Below are 14,489 nucleotides of genomic sequence, written 5' to 3'. Positions count from 1 at the left end.
CATGCCCCCTGGACCTGCCTGCCACTGTTCTGCCTCCACTGTTCTACAGGGTAGAAGCTCTTACCTTCTCATACTTGGCGAAGCCCCCCATGACAGCAGGGTCCACAATCCCATTCAGAAGCATGGAAAGAGGATTAATGGGGAGGCTTTCATCATTTTGGTACTGGTTTATCATCATCAGAATCTTCTCATTGGCTGTAGACATGGTTTCGATGGCATTCTCCAGAGGGCTAATTGTGGTCTGTTGAAATGAGATTGCAGGAAGGAAAGGCCTTAGTAGGTCACTTTAAAAATAGATATAATGATTGGTATTGATTTCATTTTGGGGTTGGAAATCAAATGAGGCGATCATCCCAAGAGACTGTAGTGGGTTCTTATTGCAATTAGTGAGCTCTGGGGGCTGCCTGCTGTCTGGGGAGAGACAGGCTGACTTACTGTTTAGTGAGAAGGAGATTTCCCTGGGGAGGCAGAGGCAGGAAGTGTCAGGTACGTGCTGGGTTTCACAGGCTGGGTGTTCCAGGGAAGGTTTTCTCTTCCTATCTCCCAGTGAAAACATGCTTCGATACAAATCATCACTACTGCTAGCACACTGTGTGTGTGAGGTCCCAGCGAGATGAGGATAGCTGGCAATGGGTCACCCAGCCTGACCCATCGTGGGCCTAAGCCTGCTGTATGAGGTGGCCACTTCCAAGGTAGATTCAGTTTCTGAATCTATTCAGCTGAGAAAATAAACTAATGCCTCCCCAACATGTCTTAGAAAGCAATAGAAACAACACTATCAAGTCCTAACTGGCCAAAGTATGGCTCTGTAAGAGAAGGGGCTCTGGAATAGCAAACCAAATAAGTGACCTGCGAACTTTTTCTGCAAATAACAAGATAGCAAATATTTTAGGCTCTATGGATCAGGCAGTCTCTGTGGCGACCACTCAGAGCTGTTATCAGGAGCAGATGCAGCTACTGGTAATATGTAAATACAGGAGCCTGTTGCTCCACTAAAACTATTTACAAAAATAGGTGGCAGGTGGAATCTGACCCATAGACCATTAAGTTTGCTGACCCCTGAACCATACTAAATAAATTAAAATTGAATTGCAAATCTCAGTTCTGCCACGTTTGCTTTTTTTCCTAGCTGTGTGATCTTGGGTAAATTTCCTAACTCTTGAGCTTCAGTTGACTCATGGAAAAATGAAGATAAGAAAACCTACTTTCAGATGGATGGTAGCTATTTTATTATTAACTTTTGTAGTTATAAGGACAGGGAATAGCAGTTGTCCTAAGAAGGGAAGAGTTATTGGCTGGGTGAAGTGTGGGCCAGAGGGCAGGGTTAAGCAATCCAAGAAAACTTCATGGAGGAAGGGAACTTATACTTTATCATCCATGCCTACCTACTTGGGCATGCAGTAAAGAATAGTCAAGATGACACTAATCACAGAGGCTTTTGTTTTCTTTCTTTCTTCTTCTTCTTCTTTTTTTTTTTTTTTTAATGCAACCTGCTAGTTATTATTGCTTCTGGGATATGAAAAGACCAGAGTCAGGCTCTCTAAGCAAATTCTTGGTCATTGTTTTAAACCAATGTATCCCTGTGAAATCCTAGTCTCCTGGCCCCTTTTCCCTTGTTTGTGGACATTTTTGGAGATGGCTACTTTCTGCAGGGACAGAGCCCCAGAGTAGAAACACACACACAAGTATATATACAACTTCATAGAAACATAGCTACATATTCTTACACACATGTGATCACACACATGTGCATGCAAACACATCACATGTCCACACATATGCTGTGAACTGGAGTGGGAGGCTGCTTGGCCCTGTGGGGCTGCCATCCAGATCCCATAAGCTGCAATCTGTGGTCTAGTTTCTCTGCACCCTGCAGGGGCCTTTCTGTGGCCAGATCTAAACTGAGTTCTAAGGAAAATCCATCACGACCACTTGGATGGAGCCTACCGCCACACCTGGACTTTAATAATAGCGTGGCAAGTCTCAAAGACGCGGCTTTAAGCAGTTATTAAAAATGGAAAGTCCTATTGATTGGCTTTCTTCCTCATTTCTGAAGCTATTTTTGAATTCCCAAATCTTAGCCTCATTATAGCCACAGGAACAGAATGAGAATGACAGTTCCTTTGGATTCCCACCTATGGGCGTTTATGTAGAATGAGGATGTAACCGTCAGAGCAGAGTGATGGGGAGATGTATTTGTGGAAGGCTTGCACGTCAGCAGCTGATAACAGCCATGATGGTGATAAAGGACATGGCTCCATTTATCGCTTGCCTCCTGTGCCGCTGCCTGTTCTGGGCATGGCAGGTATGTTCTTTCAGTTAATTCCCCAGCAACAGGTTAATCACCTGCCCAAGGGAAGACAGTGCCAAAGCAGGGGCGGAATCTTGGGTATTCCTGATTCCAAGGGCAGGTTTCTCCCACCACACACATTCTCTGCTCTCAAACTTGCCTCAAACTGGCTTCTGGGGCTTAGTCAAGCCCTCAGACCTGTAGTCTCTTTCCTAAGCTGTCTCAGTAGAGATGTGCAGTCCTTGCCCAACCTTTTGTGAGTGGAAAATGCATTATCATGAGAAAACAATACTTTGGAAGAATGGGGGAAGCATCAACTAAAAGAGGAAGGGGTGGGGTCTCATCATCTTAAAAGGCAATTCCCCAATGTCATCTAGTTAAATCCTCGGGGACCCTGAGAGCTGCACTAGACACACATTATGATATCTGTCTTGTGTAGCTGATGACCCTGGCAGTTCAAGTCCCATCTTCGGGCCTTATTTCCTCATATGCAAAACAATAGGGCTAGACATGAAGCTATTTGGAAATGGGTAGGTAGATAGACCCAGCTATGTCTTTAGAGCTCTATCATTTCAACATCACAAATTCAAACTTTTTTTTTAGAAAATCTAATTCATTTGAGGGAGTTTGGCGCAGCTACCAAAATTCTTTATGGTCTTAATGTGACTATTTCACATAGTTACATCAGCTTGCTGGGCTCTGAAGGTACTTGAATTTGTAGCTCTTCCACTAAATGACCTCTAGAGTACCTTTCAGCTCTGACATTTCACACTTTTGCAATCTGTATTTTAAATATGATGAAAACTAGAGCCCAGAGACATATACAATGTGTGTCTAGCATCATATATAGCTCCTTAATGATAAAGCTAAATTTGCTCTCAGAGCCCTAGATAGGTGAAAGTACTTGTTCTCAAGATCAAGAATCAGTTCCATTCATCCTGATTATAATTTCCCAAGATCAAGATCAAGTCCCCAATAAGTAGAATCTGAACACCCTCAGAAAACATACATTGTACAAACAGTAATTATAGCCATGACAATCCATAAAGGAAAAATACAGAATAAGATACAAACTCAGGTAACACAAAAACAGGGGCTTGGAAATGAACTCACTTGTCAGGCATTAAATTTTGGGATTTGATATTCTGGGGGTACTCAACCAAGGGAGGCCTGTTTGAGCTCAATTCACTCTGGGTAGCTCTTTGGAGGTTTTCCAACCTCCCAGTCTCCAAAGTGGGTATCAGGATAAAAGGAATAAAACAAAAGTTCTGAATATTTCTTTCTATCTTCAGAATCCTCAGTCCACAGGACAACTGGTTCAGGCATTGTGGGTCTCTGCCTATTAACTGACTCACTGATTTACTTAAATATACTTGAGCACCAGTTTTGGGGCTGGGACCATTGTGGGTGCTCAGAAATATGGTGGGGAATAAAATAGACAAATCTGTCTTTCCTAGGCTCTATTCTAATATATTTAAAAATAAACACAGGGATGAACTCCATATTTTATTAGGAGGTGCTAGGTTATTTGGGGGGGGGGGTAATCCCCTGGTGGAGGTGAGTTGGTATGGAGACAGGATTTCCTGAGCTTAATTGCAGTCTGGTAGGAAGCTGATGAAGAGGCTTTGTGCTGAGCGCCTCCTAAGGACAGGGTAGAGCCAATGGGTAAAGGCTGCAGGTGGATAGGATAGGAAGGTTGTGATATCTCAATTCAAAACTGGTATTAATATTGGTATGTATTTCACAGGCTTTGTGAGGATGAAGTGGGGGTGATGCTACAGAGTCCCTGACACAGTGCCTGGGACATCTGCAAAAGCAAATATCCTGTTATTAAAAGGCACATGTAGTTCTTCCTTTTGTGGGGTACTGTTTATTGCTGGGATAGACTGAGGGTGCACTGAGAAGGAAGGAGAGGGCAAGCCTAGTCCAGGTGCCTGGTATGGCAGGTTAGTATCGAGCCTCACCTCTTTCACTGGCCTTAAACAGCCCACTAACTCACGGCTCACCTCAGTTCCATTCATCTGTAAAATGGAAAAGTAGCACTGGCCTCGCAGTGTTGAGGGGTTTCAGTGGGTTCACGCATGTTAACAGTTGAGCGCTTGCTCAGAGTTCGCCAATACCATCTTGATTATAGTTTCCCAAGATCTAGGATGTCCCTGGGAAAGGAGGTTAGAGAACTACCAGGCTATTAGGGGACATCCCAGACAGGAGAGAGGTGATTTCAATGCTGACAAAACTAGCCACGTCTCTGTTCTGTTCAGGGTCCAAGTCACTCACTGGAAAAGCCAAGACTTTATGGTGGCCTAGAAGGCTCCCACATGATGTGGTATTTCAGGCTCCTACTGTTCATCCTGCCTTGTTTTGATTCAGATGCAAGCATTTACTGGTCCCAGTGTCTCTGTCCTTGCTAGTCCCTTGTAGAATGCAAGGGACTTCTCTTTACTATCTGCATGAACTCCTCCCTCATGTCTGCCAGGCATTTGTTCCAACGTCACTTTAGCAGGGAGTCTTTTCCTAATCACCCTACTTAAAACAGTGACCCTTCCTCCTTCATTTTTCTTTAGTTTTCTCGATAGTGGTTATCACCATATGACAAATTATATATTTATTTTGATTTTTTAGTCTTTCTAACTAGAATTTAAATTTCATTGCAGCATCTGCAGCTCTTGGAACAGGGTTGAATGTGTGTGAGGTACTCATTAAATATTTGCAGAATGAATAAATCAATAAGACACTCTGAAGAAGTCCCTACTTTTCAGGTTTCTGACCATTCTTCTGTATCCTGAAATCTGCAGGGTCCTCAACTAAGGGTATGTTGACTCTGAAGTGTGTTGAGAAGTAAAATACCTGCTATCTTCATGAGAGTTCAAAATGTTTGCACTCTAGCCAGGGCTTGACTCTATCATTCTCTCTATCTGAGCCTCAGTTTATCCAATCATATAATGAGTTTGAAGTGGATTTCTGCAGAGATGCCCCAAATGACTGCTGGCTTGCGAGAATAGAGGGATGATTCAGTTGGGGGATCTCTAGCACCACTGTACCCAACCAGAACAGCTCCCCATTCACCAACTTTAATATTGGATTTGAGGGGTGGCTTCATTTACAAGGAACAAACTAGGTAACAGATGCTTTTAAAAAATCTGAAAAAAAAAATGTTACCTGATGCTTAATAAAAAATCTGAAGGCAGATACTTCTCCAGGTCCCTTTCTGCACTGGAATTCTGGGACTCCCCAGATGGTTTTGAACAAAAGGTTATCCCCTTTCCAGTCAGTGGTAGTCTGAGGATTGCTGAATCCTGTCTGTCAGCAAGGAGGGGTGAGACCTGAGGGTCACGGACTCACCTGGGACATGTGAACCACCTCAAACCAGCGCAAGATCCCTGGAAGCTTGTAGGCAGTCATGAAGGAGGTTCTCTCGATCCACATGGACTGCCCACCAGCAAGGGGTGGCATGGGAAAGAAAACAAGACAGTGAGGTAAACTGGCTCTCAGTCAAGAGAAACCTGGTGGGGACCCAGACCTCTGTCTACCCCAAATCACCATGCTGCGAGACCCAGAAACATACCCTAGCCTGCCCATAAGAATTCTTTCTCAAGGAGAAATTCAGCTTTCCCTGGGCATATCCCCAGTACATTTTAATCTGGGGCTAAGGAGTCTATCAGTGATGTTAATTTTGCTTTCTCTGGCTTTGGATCCAATTCTCTCCTGTTGGGAGGTTGCCAGGAGCACCCCCATTGATAAAGGTGACCTAAGGGAATGCTCATTGTTCAAGGATAGGGGAGATACTCACGGCAAATTCATTCTCAGGGTCGACGGTCCCTTTGCGCACTGGTCGGGAATAGTGGAATGTTTGCACGTAGTTGGATTTGTAAAAGCTGTAAGACAAGAAGAGATGGAAGTTCCTGGTAGCATGCCTGGCTCTGACACGGAGCCCTGACCTGATCCTGTACTATCTGGGGAGGCCCGCTGAAGTAAACCTGGCTGGCATAGGCCTTGATGCAGAGTTGAAAATCAGGCTTTTCTTGCAAGGTGAACTGGGACCCAGACCAGTCTTACAACCTTATGAGAATAGAGCAGTCTGAGGGTATCCGAAGAGTGGGATTTCTAGCATGAATGCATACAGATTTCTTGGGTCATCATTTTCTATGCCCTTGATGGAAGATCTAGCTGTATCTCAGGTCCTAGCCAAAATACCCATGTTTATCTTCCAAAGATTTCTTTAAGAGGCTCAGTCACCCCTGGAATCCCTTTTCCTGGATCTCTATGGAGTTCTCTCATGGGAACAGGATGTTGTGTTAGATGTAGAACTGCTGTCTGTTTCCCATGGTGGCTGACTGAGGAGAGGCTCAGATAGAAGTCAAATTCCACCTGCTCAGCCATGTATACTGGGGGAGCTTTTGGGGGGCACCTCTCCCTGAAGAAAGGGGGCCCTTCTCACAAAGGAGCTCCTACTTTGGACGGAGTCTCCAAGAGGAAAGGCCTTTTACTAAGGCACTCAAGGTACTATAGGATCTGAGGGGGATGAGCCAGGCAGCTGGGAGGGGGACAGCCTCGTGCCCCTGACTTGTGGCCTCATCACTGACCTTGAAATCTGGTGCTGACCAGATTGACACCTGTCTGCATGCTGCTTCCTCTAATGCCCTTTATCATTGTCTAGACACATGTAATGTCAGTGCATGCCCTTAACAAGTGCTGGAAAGCTGTCCCTTTGGGAAAATGGACTCAGTGAGAGTATGGCCCCTGTTCTCACCTCCCGCATCCCTTGTCCAAACAACACTCTCTGTTGTGGACTCCTGGGGGCCACCCTAGGACCAGCTTGAGTGACAGTCTCTCCACATCCAATTGAATGGACCTCATCAATGTCCTTGCCAGCCGGGGATCCATGCACTGCAAGGAGAGCCCCACCCTTGTTCCTCCTGTCTTTCTCTGGCTCCAGCCTTTTTAGGGGTGGAGCTGGGGAACTAATTAGGGCTGGTTCTTCTCCCGAGGGAAGGGAGGAACAGACTGGTTAAGAAGGAGAGGGCAGGGCTTCCTTGACCCTCCTTGGACTGGTTCTATCAGGCTGGGAGTCCCACTTTATTTCTGTTCCTTTTCTCTTTAATAAACTTTTTCTTTCTCTAAATAGAAACAAATGAGAACAACAACAACAAGTTAAAAAAAAGGAGAGGACCCTAGAAAGGCACTAGGGCCTGTCCTACCACCAGCTCAACTTGGCAATCCCATGGAATTTCCTTCTCTCCTGGGAGTCCCAGGTCTTACTTTATAATCTGGTCAGGCACTGGTTTATTCTTGAACATGGGGTGTTCATCCAACACTGGCTGGACAGTGAAACACTGGATGTCTGGGAACCTGTGGTTAAGGGCTCACAACGTGTGCATTACAGCAGGACAGTTCTAAGAGTGATGGGTCCTGGCTAAGACTTTCCAGACAGCCCTTCAGGAATCACATTTTTACTGAATGACTGACCTCTGGTTGCTGGCTGCTAACTAGGGCCTAATAAACAGTTAGCAGTCACCTTGGTCCTCATCAGAGCTGCCTGTCACTTGCAAACTTACCCAGGGCTCAGCCTCTGGTAAGAGTTGGTTAGTAGTATTTAATCATCATCAGTGCTATGCTATTATTAACAATAATGCTATCTAATTAATTATAGCTCTTAATCAATTGCAAAGCACTTCTCTCCCTGGTCTTCTTTTGTCTCTCTGGTTCTACTGAGCAGAATTATTATGTAAATTGTCTCTGCTTCACAGACTTGGTCATCAAGGTCAAAGAAGCCAGGAACCTTGTTAAAGGTCATACAGTTTGAGAACAGAGTGGATGTTTGTCCTGGGTCTTTTGAAGTGGAGTTTGAAATTCTTTGACTCTAAATGTTGACTCAGTGTGGTTCTCTGACCAACAGCGTATGCATTTCTGAGAGCTTATTAGAAATGAATAATCTCAGACTTCCCTTCAGACCTACCAGATCAGAGCCTGTATTTTTATAGAATTCCAAGTCTTGCTTCAGTGTGAGAAGCTCTGCTTCAGCGTTTGCAAATAGATGTCATTTTGCACTCCAAACTCTCTGAAATTTTAGATTAACTACCCATGGCAGGATTATAAAATCCTGTAGGGGTTCAGTAGGAAAGTGTTCCATGATCGATTAGTGATGCCTTGGGCACAGGGCATAGTAAAGGGACTGTGTGGGCCAGAGCTTTGTCATGTTTATTCTAGACCTTTATTTATTTCAAACAGATCATACTGCAAATCAAATGAACACAGACACTCATCACAAAGTCCCATCCCTGAGGCCTGCTTTCCCATTCCTGATTTCCATGGTTTCTTTACTCATCTCTTCTTTAGATCTCGAAATTCTCTCATCCTTCTATTCTACCTGCTGACTGCCATGATTCCAGAAATTTTTCTGGGTCTGACTTTCCTGCCACTAATGTACCAAAACCCCTCTTGTTGGTATTCAAATGCTCCAAAATGACTCCAACCCATTTCCATTATCTCTAGATGTCTGGCAAATTCTGTTCTCTTGGCTTAAAATATTTTCCTACCTAATCATGTCTCTTTCTATGCAAAAGTCAATTACTGTCCAGGAACATTCAATTTCCCCTCACCCAGTTTTCATTTCCTTGCTTGACTTTCCACAGCATTTTACTTGGACTTAGGACTCTTATCTTTCCAATTCCGTTTTATTCTTCCCACCAGATTGTGGGCCTTCTCATGATGGAAGGTATGATTCTCTCACAAAAAGAAATGGCCAAAATGTAATCCCAAACTCAACTGAGTTTCTTGCCCCCTTCCATGATAAGCTCAAGCCATATCCCATAATAATATGTTAGGAATTTGCTTATCTTTGAAGAATGAAGAGTACTTCTAGAGTAAATGAGAATCAGAGGGAAGAGAGAGAGAGAGAGAGAGAGAGAGAGAAGAGAGAAGCACGGAGGCAGACTAACACAAATGAATAAACCTCGCTGGAGAAGGCTTTTATAACATTCAGGCAAATCATTTTCTTTCTCAAATCATATTATCAACAGCTTTTCTGAGGAGGAAGACCACACTGAAGTAGGGGCAGGGCAGGAGTTGGCAAATTGACCCAATAACCAAATCTGACTCAACCACCTGCTCTTCCTAGGCCCACAGTTAAGAGTAGATTTTATATTTCTAAACAGTTGGGAAAATAATGTTTTTTTTTTGTACCATGAAAATTCTATGAAAGTCAAATTTCAGAGCTCATAAATAACGATGTTTCCTTGAAACATAGCCACACCCACCCTTTTGTGTGTTACCCTGGGCTTCTCTCCCACTGTGGCAGAGAGCAGTTTTTGACACACGAAGACTAAAGTGTTTCCTGTCTGATCCTTTTCAGAAAAGTGTTCCAACTCCTGTTTAGAGAAGGTTTTAGATCATGTCTACAGTTCTTAGCAAATTTGGCTTTGGTCCACGCAGAGACTCTAAACCTGTCCTGATGGAGCCAGAGACACCAAACGCCACAATACTGCAAGGCTGGATGCCTCACCGCGTGCTGAGGCCAGGGGTCAGCAACACATGTACTCTCTCCGCAAGTTAAAAGGCCACAGAGCTGTTCAGCACAAGGATGTCCACTTAGAAGGATGTTCCTACTAATCCCGTGTCTCGCCTGTAACCAAATTCAACATTTGTAACCAGCCATCCCCTCCAACAGTTGTATTTCCTCCTGCAAATAACCATGGTATAGCAGGCAGGAAGGGCAGGCGAGCATAATGAAAAGGTTACAGATGAATATTTATCACCCAAGGGAAAAATATTTGGATTAAGGTTCAGCAGACTTAGCCGACCAGCCATGCAACATGTCAGGCCCATTTTAAAGGCTGTAACTTAATTTGTGCTAAAGGGTTCAGTGTGGGGAGTCAGGCTAGGTCAACGTGCCCCCCCATTCAGCTGCCTTATCCTTGGGTTTATAGGCTTCTTGTTTCCAGGAGCCCTGCGAACACCCCCCACCTCCTCCTTTTATCCTATCTGTCCTCATTAGCATCATCCGTAGTTCCCCTCTCTTCTCTCTGGGTCCTTAGAACTGGCTCCCTTCCTGCCTCTATTCTAACTTTTCTTTATGTGTCTCTCCTCTTTCTGTTTCCTTTGCTCTTGGTTTTCTTTGTCTTTCTATTAATCAACAAGTATTTTCTGAGAGCTGGCTTTGTGCCAGGCATTGTGATATGAGGGTCACCAAGATGAACAAGGCAGCAAAGTAAGTCTCCGCCCTCATGGAGCTGATTGTCCAGCTTAGGTATACCTTTAGGAAGCACACAAGATTGAGACGGATCTCCAAAGAAAACAAAGGGGATTTATGATTACAGTGTCATGAAGAGTTCAGAAAAGGCCATTTAGATTAGGTGGCCAGAAAGGCCTTATCGAGTCAGGATATGATGAATGGGAAAGGAGCTGGGAAAGGGCATGCCACGTAGATGGCACAGATCCTGCAAAGGTCCAGAGGAGAACAGCCGGTCGTCTCTGAGCTGCCTGAGAGGAGCACCGCAGGCCCTGGGCCTGGTGTCCCAGAGGGCCGTTGTTGGTGGTGTCACCCAGCAACACACCCTGTTAACACGGTGTCTTTAACACTGCCTCTGTGGGACCAGCAGTGGCCATCACTACTGGCCAGTGCTGTCCAGCACTCCTGGTGACCGGTGGCGACCAATACCGTGGCTATAGTGAGATCTTTGTTTCCCCTGTTTGTAAAATAAACCCCCTGGTGGTTGTTCCTGGAGCCTGAGGTCTCTTGCAGTTGTGCACATGGGTGAGAACCCACAGACAGTGGCCTGTCTTCTTATCAGGCACTGGCCTTTGTTCGGCTCTAGCCATCATGTGGGTGTTGTGTTGCTATATTACTTGGTTTTGCTTTTTGGCCTTTTGGGGCTTTTTGGCCTTTTGGGGCTTTTTGGCAACTCTCTGGTCTCAGAGCCTGGCAGGTGGGTGGCCGTCCCATCCTTCCCTCCGGCCTCCTGCCTTGTTGGCCTTCTGTGGCCCTCTCTGCTGGTTTCAGAATCTGTCATGGTCTTTGTACATGACAGTGTCTCCCTCTGTTAGGATGATCTCTCTACTCAGCTGATCACTCATCTCAAACATCACTTTCTTCAAGGAAGCCCTCCCTGCCTTCTGGTCACAGTACCCTGCATGACTCTCTTGGCATTGACCCCATTTTTAAAAATATGTAATTGAGGGGGATAAATGGTTGTTCAATGTCTTTTATTTGCCAGACTACAAACTCCTTGAAGATAGGACACTGCACTGTTCGTATAACCTCTAGTATGGTGTGCCATACTGGGCTTAATCGTATTCATTTCATTTCATGAAGGAATGTCCCAATCACTGCAATATTTAGAGATTCCTGAAAAGGGTTTTTTGGACCCTACTGGACACTAGATAGGAATCACTGAAGCTCCAGGTTGCTTGCAATTGTGCACGCAGGTGAGAACCCACAGGCAGTGACCTGTCCTCATATCAGACACTGGCCTTTGTTAGGCTCTAGCCACAGGCCCTATTCTGTGGGTGTTGTATTGCTATTGCCCTTGGTTTTGTGTTTCTGGACTTTTGGTTTTTGGCTTGAGTGCTCAGATGGGCTCTGCAGGCTGAATCCCTACAGGACTGCCAATGCCTCGCCCCCAGTGGGCCTTCTCCAAGGATACACTGGCCTGGAGCATTCTTCACATCATCCCCAGGTGCGGAGGTTGTGTTCATCTTCTCTGAATTGGGGAACTGGCTCATCAGCTGCATCTGGAAATCTTCTCTTCGTTCGTACTCCTTCCCTCTGTAGATGAACACTTTGTTCTGCAGAAAAATGACACCCATGAGAGATGCAGGACCCAGGCTTAGAAGACAGGGTCCAAGCAATGCTGAGAGCTTGGAGGAGAGAACAGGGAGTGACTGGCTTTCCAGGTGGGTGCACCACTTCATAACAAGATTGGTTCCAAAGGGAGAAAAGTTCGTGGATGCTGAGAACTTCTGCCAGAATAATTCCTCACTTAACTTTCAATCGTCACATCCAATCTCCCTAATACAAGATCACAAAATTACTCCCATGCCATTAGTGGACCAGGTGTGCTGGGCAGTGCCAGCATCTGGCTTCTTTATCATTTGGTTCCTGGCCCTCGCTCCACTGGAAGCATACACTTTAAACTTCCTTGAAATGAAACTCTAGACCAGGTTTTTTCAACTGGAGGATGGGTGGCTTTGTCTCATAAGGGACTCTGCAGTGACTAGAGACATTGGTTGTTAGAACCGGGAAGGGGTACTATTGGGACCTATAGAGCCTAGCTGCTGCTAAACAGCCTCTACTACACAAGACAACGGAGAGGACATTCTGGTGCAAAATGCCACACTACTGAGGGTGAGAAACCCTGTTCTAGATCTGTCAATACCCTCTGCACTGCCACTAATGGCCTGCAGTGCTTCTGCCCAAACCCACAGCTGTCACCACTATATGCCAGTGCTTTCAAACCTGGCTGAATCATTGCAGGGGCCTGGGAGACTTAACAGTTCAGCTCCCCAGCCTTGCTTCAGACATGCTGAAATGGAACCTACAGGAGTAGGGCCTGGAAATGTATTTCAGACATGTTCCCCTGGAGAGTCTGGTTTGTGAAGTCACCACCATTTCACTGAGGAGACCTTCACTGTTTAGCCCTCTGCTCATGGTGCTCACTCCCAGCCCACTCGGACTCCACATGGTTGGCAACAGTGAGGAATTTATCTCCTTGATTGGGCTAAGAGTCAGGAGAGGTCAGGATTCAGGTTCACTATTTCTTGAGCTCTCTGACCTCAGACCTCAGAACTGAACCAGAGGCTCACAAACTAGGAGGAAGCCTATAGCTCAGCTAATTCAATTCTGTACCTTGAATGAATCCAGAAACTGCTCAGGGGCCCTCAAGCGTCCCCAGGGCCCTCTCAGGGTCTTGCAAGATCAAAAATCTTTTCATAATAAAGCTAAGCTGTTATTTCCCTGGCTCATTCTCATTCCCTCATGAGTACAGAGTTGGAGTTTTCCAGAGGTTTTATGACATGAGGTATCGAAGCAGCCTGAATGCAGAAGAATGTAGGAAACAGCTCTGTTCTTAACCTAGAACTGTGAGACAATTTCATTCTTTGCACAACATTTTTACTTGAATTGCATAGCTGTTCTTCATAAAGGCCCAACTTATATTAACAAGTGATGAGTTTATTATTGTTATTTTAAAATAGGTAAGTTAGTATTTTACATAAAAACATTATTTTTAAATATTTTAAAGTGCTCTCAGTTTTAGTTTGGAACATGGTAAATATTGGTAGAGTTTACAATACAGTAGTTTTTGGGGAAATCTTGATAATTTTTAAGATAGAAAAGGGGTTCTGAGACCAGAAGGTCTGGGAATGAGCATGGCTGCTCTACACTGAGTGCTGGCTAGCAGCGGCCCTTTGGCCTTTCTTTGAGCCCCCTCATCCTAGTGATGAGGAGCTCACTAGTCCACAAGGCACTACTGTGTGCTGTATATTTAGAAAAACTAGGAGAGGGGGGCCTGGTGGTGGTGGTGATGATGATGATGATGGAGGAGGAGGAGTTTGGAGAGTGAGCTGATCTAGGATGGTGGAGCATAGCCTCTGAGCCTGGGCAGGTCCTCCAAGCACAGACAGCATACATACCAGTGGCCTCACCCCAGCTTACATCTGTGTCACCCACAAACTTACCCGCAGAAAAGTGGGGAATCCCTGGCCATAGTACCCGACAGCGAAGTAGTCTGGTTTGGGCCTGAGGATTTTCATGATATTCTCGTAGAATTTTGCCTGTTGAATCTGAAAGGAAAAAATTCCTGTCATGTAACAACACAGACATGCATCAAAAACATATTGAACTCTGAGAGGGCATGGCAAAGAAATGCTCTACCAGAACCAAAATGCCAAATGCACGTTGCAGCTATGTACATGGATATAGCAATGTCGATATAAACCAGAGACCAGGGAACTTGTTAACCACTCTACCTGCATCAATTCATTTACTGGCATCCTCTTAGTAAACCAGGATTATCATACTTCCACTTTGCAGGAAAGAAATGGTGTCTACAGTGCAGTCAGTGAGGATGAAACTGACCTAGCCACGTATGCCGTGCCCTCACCAGGACCGTGCACACCCAGGCGTGTGTTTATGAAGGATTTATCTTTGGGTATAGATATCTCTTAACATATTTCCTCAACTCTAAGAGCTGTGTGTTTGTCA

General features: G+C 45.1%; 1 protein-coding gene across 1 annotated transcript in view; it reads right to left on the bottom strand.

Annotated features, from left to right (window-relative positions):
- DOCK2 (dedicator of cytokinesis 2) overlaps window positions 1-14,489 on the bottom strand; it is a 394,233-nt gene that overhangs the window by 12,257 nt on the left and 367,487 nt on the right. Inside the window, exons 43-48 of the mRNA XM_004679543.2 lie at window positions 13,964-14,068; window positions 11,932-12,073; window positions 7,550-7,631; window positions 6,081-6,165; window positions 5,633-5,719; window positions 65-241 (exon numbers count right to left, since the gene is read on the bottom strand). Coding sequence (XP_004679600.1) covers window positions 65-241; window positions 5,633-5,719; window positions 6,081-6,165; window positions 7,550-7,631; window positions 11,932-12,073; window positions 13,964-14,068 — 678 coding nt within the window. The remainder of the gene's footprint in view (window positions 1-64; window positions 242-5,632; window positions 5,720-6,080; window positions 6,166-7,549; window positions 7,632-11,931; window positions 12,074-13,963; window positions 14,069-14,489) is intronic.

This window comes from Condylura cristata, unplaced genomic scaffold (assembly GCF_000260355.1).
Source record: "Condylura cristata isolate star-nosed mole 26May11 unplaced genomic scaffold, ConCri1.0 scaffold00008, whole genome shotgun sequence".
NCBI classification, from domain to species: Eukaryota; Metazoa; Chordata; class Mammalia; order Eulipotyphla; family Talpidae; genus Condylura; species Condylura cristata.
Note: the sequence above shows the minus strand (reverse complement) of the source record. Positions and strands in the feature narration are given on the sequence as shown.